Genomic DNA, 7,638 nt, shown 5'->3' on the forward strand with positions numbered 1-7,638 from the left:
TCAGCGCCGTACTCGAAGAGGATCACGGGCTTCCCGAAGTTCTGGTGCCAGCGCTGCGCCTCCTCTGTCAGCAGATTGACGATCATGTCCGTGCGTCCAGAGTTCTGGTACCATGCGTTGTATCGGTTGAAGCCGACGATGTCGAGCAATGCGGCCAGGTGGCACTGTTTGGGCGGATCGGGGCTGGCATTGATAGCGATAGCGATTAGCCCTGCGCTACAAAGGCGATGCAACTCACTGAAAGTATCTGAGGGCCCCCATCTTGAAGGAGCGCGGCTCATTGGCCACCGACCAGGCGATGACACTAGCGGGCAGTCTGTAGGCATCTAATCTAAAACGCTTTATTTCAGACATGGCGTAGGAAGGCCCGTGCCTGAAGTAGTGCAGCAACGATTGGAGCAAGCGCTAGACAAACTGCAGGTGGAACCATTTGAGCGCAAGTTCGTCAAACCCTTCACCGTGTTCGGCTTCGATCTATTTCAAGCTGGGACCACCAAGTTCCGATTCGGGAGCGCTAGGCATACCAGTGAACTACGGTACTGTAACGTATCGTGTGCTGCTCAACTCGATATTCCCCACCGTGAGCTTTCTCATGGTCTACACCATCGGACATTATCTGAACCTGCGCCTCAATCTGTTTCACCGCCATGGCAGCGTAAGTAACATATGTTTGTGTGGACGAGGGGTTTTTTAATCACTGGCTTCTTCCTCCTCAGGTCCGCTTTGTTCTGTACTCCATATTGGGTCTCTTCGGCGTCGGCAGTTGGACGTTCATGAAGGACTTTAATCAGGTGGCTACCGATGCGGAGATTGACAAGATAAGCACTTGAAGAAGAACATTGCGTTGAGGGAACTCATTGGTGATAACACCTACACGGCCTTGGGCAATGAGAACTACATGTTGCGTCAGAAATCCATGCCTTTGACGGCACGCAAGTCGCAAACACAGCAGTCTCCGACCGAGTCGCAATAAACCAATTTTTTGTTACACATTAAACGATTTATAATTTATATATTTAACATTGAAATGGAGCAATTTATAACAGTGAAGAGCTGTCCTTAAAACGTTTCATATTGCATATGTCCCATAAATTGACTAGATTCATGCGCCCGGCCGCTGGAATGGATATATGGAATATTAGGCTTACTAACGATATAATATATATATATATTTAAAATGTCTCGTCGCCCACCACATCGCTGATGGTGGCCACCAAACGTCGGGCATGCTCTACAGCGCAGGTAGTTGTGACCAGGCCAAGATGGATGCAGAACAACTCGTATACGCGAACCTTGCCGGGCGCCAGCTTTGGGAAGCAGAGCTCAGCCAGATCAAAGTAATAGTCCACGGAGAGGGCTCCAGGCTCGGTTGGCACCTTTATGGCACTGCCACTGGACGCAGCTGTTGCAAGAAAATGGTGCTGCAGGTCCAGAGTTGGGCTGAGAATGCCGCCCGACTGATCCTCGAACCAGAGGAAGTAGGAGTAGTGAAAGACTTTGTCCTTCCACATGACTGTTGTCTGCCCCTTCTTGAGATACCTTCGGGCAAACTCGATCATATTCCATAGGGAGATCGGGCCCCAACATTTGTCCACTGCTGCGATTCACATACATAAAGTGAACCAGGCCGGGAAAGTCCTCCAAGTAAGCATCAATGGAGATACTTAATGAAAACAAAAAAAACTGTTTTACAGGTGTATTTGTATTGTAACTGTGATCATACTTACACCTGTTTCACCTTTGAGGTGAAGTACAATATTGTGGCCTGGGAATCCTGGTGCTTGTGGTAAGTTTGTGTGGTAAGAGACAAAAGAAATGGCATGCCATGCCTCATGTTATTTAACAGCTAGTGGTTAGTTTGTGTGGTGTGTTGTACAAGCACCAGGTTATTTAACAGCCCCCTGTTAGCTACTAACAGCAATGTTACAATGTTGCAATCGATTCGATATATTCGTTTCAAACATCGATTAGGATCAGTCAGGATCATTTCAGAATTCAGTGAAGTTGAAAAAGATACGTGTAAGCCGCAAACCAAACTTGGTGAGTACAATTTAGTGAAGGTATTTGTTAAGTTTTTAGTGGCGCAGTTTACTTTTCTGCCGCATACGTTGAAATGTTTATATGAGTGTTTCCTACCGTTTCGTATAAACCGCGGAAAAGTAAACTGCGTCCGCAATAATTCGGACATATGTACATACAAATGTATGTATGTACATAGCGGTTCGTAACGGCAAAAAAAGTATATGTGTATGTGCATGTACGAGTATATACAAAGCAAGGCGCTGAAATTTATATACACACACATACGGCATAACGTAACGGTAAAAAAAGTATATGTGTATGTGTATGTATATACATTTCAGCGCCTTGCTTTGCATGTACATAAACATACGACATATCATATACTTTTCTATGCGTTCACATATGTATGTCAACATTTTACCGTTATGGCACCGAGACGCGTTCATATGCACACATACATATGCATTTGCAATACAAATGAAGAAAGAAGAGCGCTAGCAGGCTGTTAAAGGCGACCGCTAATAGGCTGTTAAAGGCGCGCGCTAACACGCTGTTAAAGGAGAGCGCTAACAGGCTGTTAAAGGGGAGCGCTAACACGCTGTTAAGCTGCACTGTTAACATGTTAGCGCTGCTGTACAAATCATATGTTAACGAAGAAAATTGCAGCCAATCAATAGATAATGAATGAAATTTTCACAACATTTGCTGCGCCTTAACAGCGCAAACTAAACCCAATAAAGATATGCTATATTTTCACTTACTGATCACACAAAAATGTCAAGCATACCCGCCGCCATTCCAGCAAATGTTAGAGTGTGTGTGTAAAGCCTTTTGCACGCCCACGGGCGTTTCTACAGCGAAATTGTGGCAATTTCAGCACTGAGTTTGCTGTGTGCAGCGAAAGTGCGCGCATGCAACTTACTGTTTTTGCCTTGTTTTCATTCTTAATTAATAATTAAGAAATAAGCACAACAACCAGGCACTGGCACTGGCACTGGGGCACAAGCAGAAACTGAAACAGAAACAGAAACAGAGAGCAGCTCTGTGGCAGTGGAAAACGCAGTGGCAGTGGCAGCGGTGGCAGGCAATTGTTGTGGAGTGTGGCGCATAACTGTAGGCGCACAATTCGCGTGGTTTAATTAGTCAGATGGAGCTACTCTGCCTACTGCCTACCGCCTGATGGTTGGTTGGTTGGTTGCTTGCCTTAAAGCTCTGGCAGCAGTCAAGGCAACTTTTGCATTGGCAAATTGCATTTCAACTTAATGGCAATGCCAATGGCTAACTAATTGCCGGGGCTAAGCCGCCTTCTACTTTCCTCGACTCGCTTTCAGCTTTTTGTCTCTCATTCTCTGCTGCTGCTGAATGACATCAAACTTCTGCAGGATCCAAGCGATGATGTAGTGAACTAATAACAATTGTTGTACTATAGGCAGTTTATTGTTTTAATTTGATTTCGATCGTCTTATTGGACATCGATAGTCGCACATCGGATATATTATCGCCATCATGTCTAGAGTTTACCAACACTGCTACTTTAAATTTGATTTTGCTCTAAAAATTGCAAATAATACGAATAATATTTCGACTTGCGGACTACCTGGAGCAGCAATAGCTATAATCCGCCTTGGTGTACAGCAATATGCCTCCGCAGTGCACTTTCTCTAGCTGTTGCACGCAAATCTTTGCCACCAGTTGGAGGAGTATATTTTGCGCCAAACAACACATCACAAGGTATTGCAAACCTGTATGCACGCTATGAGGTGTTGCTAGTAGATGTTGATGGTGGATCGGGATATAAGCTCTAGGTGCTGGTGCGCACCTTTAATCGTTTCCTGGCGTAGCAACACGGACGACCCCTGCTCGCGTGCGGAATTATTGCTGGCGATAAGAAATCGAACCCTTTTGTTGAACCAATTAATGCATTGCTTTGTTCGTTGAAAGTTTTATCGGAGGGCTGATGGCCATTGTCATAAATCGCTAATGGGAGTCCAGCTGGATTCAAATTTGAATAAAAGCCCTCGCGCATTAGCTTGCCATATTATTTGGTCAGCATGGACAGCCGACAGTTGTGGGCCTGGCTAAGGCGGTTCTCTGCTCGGACGTGGAAGAGGCTGCTGGCCTGGCTACCAGCAGTCCTAGACTTCTTTAAGAGCTACAGCAACCGACTACGAGAGATGGCTGAAATAGCCGGAGCCGAAACTGGCGTGTTGGCAATCAGTCTAATAGTTAACCGGCAGCTGCACACCTTGGAGAGGACCCTCTGGCTGGTGGTCGTCCTGAGCAGTATCTACGCCGCTATTATGCTCAGCGGCCTGCAGTACGAGCGGTACCTCAACTCCCCCACTGTCATATCGGTGGACCGAGACTATCGTGGCTGGAATGGCTCGTTGCCGGCAGTCACCCTGTGCTACTACGATCACATAGACTCGTTCAAGGCGAACGAGTACATTCAGGATGCGTGGAACGTGTCCATTATTGACGAGGACTACTTCTACTTTATGGACTTTATGTATGCGGTGGTCAATTCCACGGCCAGCAACTACGCGGAGCTGGCCAAGTTTGCGGAGGACGAGCGCTTCGACCAGATTGATCTGTACGAACTGATACAGCAGGTGGATCGGCCCTTCGAGCAGGTCATCAGCAGCTTCGATGCCAACTTCAAGGTCCATGTCCAGATGGTGATGACAGAGCGCGGCTCCTGCTATGCCATCAACTCGCCCATGTCTTCGGTGCTCAGCGGAAAGTAAGTAAGGGACAAGAAAAGATAATATTAAGGGATTAAATTTCCGTTCACAGACCCATCGTCTATGAGGATATGGAACAGCCGCTCTCCTGCCAGTACGGCAAGCAGCAGTGCTACATTCGAATGGACCTGTACGAGAGCACGGGCGTGGTAAGATCACACAATGACTGACTCTATTGAGACTGCATCTAAGTTGGCGTTGGCTATCACCTTCCAGCTGGACGTGCACTCGCCGTATGAGGTATCCGCAACAGAGGCGAACATTGTGGCGCTGCACAAATCCGATGAGATAACGGCCTCGTTCAAGGTGCTCGAGACGGTGTAAGTAGACCAAACATCTAGACACCATAGAGAGATTGATTTATATGCTAACTTACGGCTAGGGCGTCGAAAAATCTCCACCAACTGAGCGTGGCACAGCGCAAATGCGTGTTCAACAACGAGGAGACATCCAATCTGGAGGTAACCCTGAACACTGTGGGCTATAGAATCATTGCCCTATCGTTTCGCTTCAGCAAGAAAACAATTTTCGCAATTCAAAAACAAATTAATGCGCGTGAAACGAAGTGTGCAATATTCCCATAGAAATATTTATTAATATTATTTTTTATAGAATTATTCTTATAAGGGGCAGCCTTGTTTATGCCTTCTCTTATCATAGATATGCTTATCTTTCTGTAGATCTATAGCAAATCTCTTTGCCTGGCTCGCTGTCGGGCTGTGATGGCACTGGAGATGTGCAATTGTGTGCCCTTCTTCTACCAGTTTGTGGAGGGGCCTGGCTGCAATCCGGCGGGATTCGAGTGCCTGCTGGACTTCAAGTGGCCCATCTGGGCCCTGCACATCTGCAAGTGCCCCTCGACGTGCACGGAGATTGAGTACACCATGCAAACGGTGAAGAAGAGCTCGTGGGGCGTAAAGAATAACGACGAGGTGGCCAGCAGTGAGACGGCTACCTCCAGCTTCCGTTGGGACCTGATTCCGCCCAAGGTGCGTTTGCGTCGTGATGTTGTCTATAGCTTTGAGGATCTCATTGGTGGGTGCCGATTGCCAGTCGAATCGAATGTTTCTGAGCGAATTGTTTTTCTCCTTCCATTCGCAGTGTCCTTTGGCGGCGCCTTGGCCTTCTTCGTGGGCGTCAGTGTGCTGGGTCTGGTGGAGATGGGCCATGTGCTGCTCCACAACATGATCCTAGATATTTCCATTCTGATCCGCTGGATCTACGCTCAGGCTAGACGACACAGAGCCAGCCATAGAGCGGTAGCGGAGGCGTCTAAAGAGCAGCGTCTCTCGTTGGCCGACACCGCGGAACTGCCGCCGTTTGACTATGTGAATTGATAGGCGACAATTAGCTTGCCATCATAATGCGGTCAAAAGTTTAATGTTACCCGCCATGTGTTCCGTTATGAGGGCGGTTTGGTTTTGGACTGGTTTTGGGGCCATATATGCTGGGGGTAGAAAACGTTGTAGCCGGCATAGACATTGCCCAGTTGCCGCTTAGTCTTCGACGCGAACAGTTGTATGTGATCTCCATGGGTACCAGCTCGGAACTCTCTCTCTCTTGGTGCCGTGATTTACAGACAGATTTAAGGTTTCTCCCCCGCGAATGAAAGATTGAAGGTGTGACCGCGTACCCGCCGACAGATATGCAAATACATTGTGTGCTACAGTTCCTGACATAAGATAAGATAAAGTGCTGGCTGCCATTCCATTCCATCCTCGAGCGAGCGATAAGCCTGGCCGGGATTAGTGAATGCTGGTTGCAGCAGACAAGTCAAATATAAATATACAAAGAGCCCAATTCGAAACGAAACGAGACCCATTCTTATCCGTCCATTGAACTCTGCTGGCTGTTTGAATGAACGTGTCGGAGCCACAGCAGCCGCAGGGCCCGTCCCTGTGCCTGGAGTGGAAGCATCTCAACTACTATGTGCCCGCCCAGGAGCAGAGCAACTACAGCTTCTGGAACGAGTGCCGCAAGAAGCGCGAGCTGAGGATACTCCAAGATGGTAAGGCCACTACTCCGCCAGTGTGGGAATGGGACTGATTTGCGGTGTTCTGGTGGGGGGTTGTGTCATCATTGCAGCCAGCGGCCACATGAAGACCGGCGACCTCATCGCCATATTGGGCGGTTCGGGGGCTGGAAAAACCACATTGCTGGCGGCAATTTCCCAACGATTGCGGGGTAACCTAACCGGGGATGTGGTTTTGAACGGAATGGCCATGGAGCGGAATCAGATGACGCGTATCTCCAGCTTTCTGCCGCAGTTTGAGATCAATCTTAAAACCTTTACGGCCTACGAGCATCTCTACTTTATGGTAGGTCCTTTCCCCTCTTGACAGTTTCACTTTCATTGAATCTTTGATCAGTCGCACTTCAAGATGCATCGTCGCACCACCAAGGCGGAAAAGCGCCAGCGTGTGGTGGATTTATTGCTGGCTGTGGGCCTCAGGGACTCCGCCCACACCCGAATCCAAGAGCTGTCCGGGGGGGAGCGGAAGCGCCTCAGCCTGGCCGAGGAGCTGATCACGGATCCCATCTTTTTGTTCTGCGACGAACCCACTACGGGCCTGGACAGCTTCAGTGCCTACTCGGTGATCAAGACGCTGCGCCATCTGTGCACCCGGCGGCGCATAACCAAGCACTCGCTGAGCCAGGTATACGGCGAGGACTCCTTCGAACCGCCTAGTGGCGAGAGCAGCGGCTGCAGCTCCATCGAAATGGAGATTGTGGCCAAATCGCATGAGAGCCTGCTGAAGGGTATGCGGGATCTGCCCACGCTGAGCCTGCTCAACAGCAGCCCGAACGGGACGCACAAGAAGGCGGCCATTTGCTCCATCCACCAGCCCACGTCGGACATCTTTGAGCTCTT

General features: G+C 48.7%; 3 protein-coding genes and 1 pseudogene across 4 annotated transcripts; 3 read left to right on the forward strand and 1 right to left on the reverse strand.

Moving 5' to 3' along the window:
• Positions 1 to 345: 345 nt before the first annotated feature.
• On the forward strand, positions 346 to 1,059 carry LOC111071082 (annotated as a pseudogene).
• On the reverse strand, positions 995 to 1,579 carry LOC121404997 (Hermansky-Pudlak syndrome 1 protein homolog). The gene is made up of 2 exons (XM_041595492.1): positions 1,194 to 1,579; positions 995 to 1,117 (listed from the first exon to the last, which is right to left on the reverse strand). Exons 1-2 carry the CDS (start codon positions 1,557 to 1,559, stop codon positions 1,103 to 1,105), a joined length of 381 nt encoding a protein of 126 aa, XP_041451426.1. The 5' UTR covers positions 1,560 to 1,579; the 3' UTR covers positions 995 to 1,102.
• A 2,236-nt stretch (positions 1,580 to 3,815) lies between these two features.
• Positions 3,816 to 6,287, forward strand: LOC111076676 (sodium channel protein Nach). Of its 2 annotated transcripts, XM_022370560.2 has the most exons (6): positions 3,816 to 4,765; positions 4,819 to 4,915; positions 4,983 to 5,086; positions 5,149 to 5,227; positions 5,447 to 5,801; positions 5,868 to 6,287. In XM_022370560.2, exons 1-6 carry the CDS (start codon positions 4,074 to 4,076, stop codon positions 6,101 to 6,103), a joined length of 1,563 nt encoding a protein of 520 aa, XP_022226252.2. In that variant the 5' UTR covers positions 3,816 to 4,073; the 3' UTR covers positions 6,104 to 6,287. The 2 variants fall into 2 exon arrangements, with proteins under 2 accessions (XP_022226252.2, XP_022226254.2); XM_022370562.2 differs by lacking the exons at positions 5,149 to 5,227; positions 5,868 to 6,287 and having other exon boundaries at positions 5,447 to 5,575.
• A 7-nt stretch (positions 6,288 to 6,294) lies between these two features.
• On the forward strand, positions 6,295 to 7,633 carry LOC121405001 (protein brown-like; the record flags this gene model as incomplete). The annotated part of the gene is made up of 3 exons (XM_041595495.1): positions 6,295 to 6,774; positions 6,852 to 7,084; positions 7,136 to 7,633. Coding segments are annotated over exons 1-3 (882 nt in total), but the record flags the coding sequence as incomplete, so codon positions are not given.
• Between the last annotated feature and the right edge of the window lie 5 nt (positions 7,634 to 7,638).

The sequence above is a fragment of the Drosophila obscura genome, unplaced genomic scaffold, assembly GCF_018151105.1.
Source record: "Drosophila obscura isolate BZ-5 IFL unplaced genomic scaffold, ASM1815110v1 contig_117, whole genome shotgun sequence".
Classification (NCBI taxonomy): Eukaryota; Metazoa; Arthropoda; class Insecta; order Diptera; family Drosophilidae; genus Drosophila; species Drosophila obscura.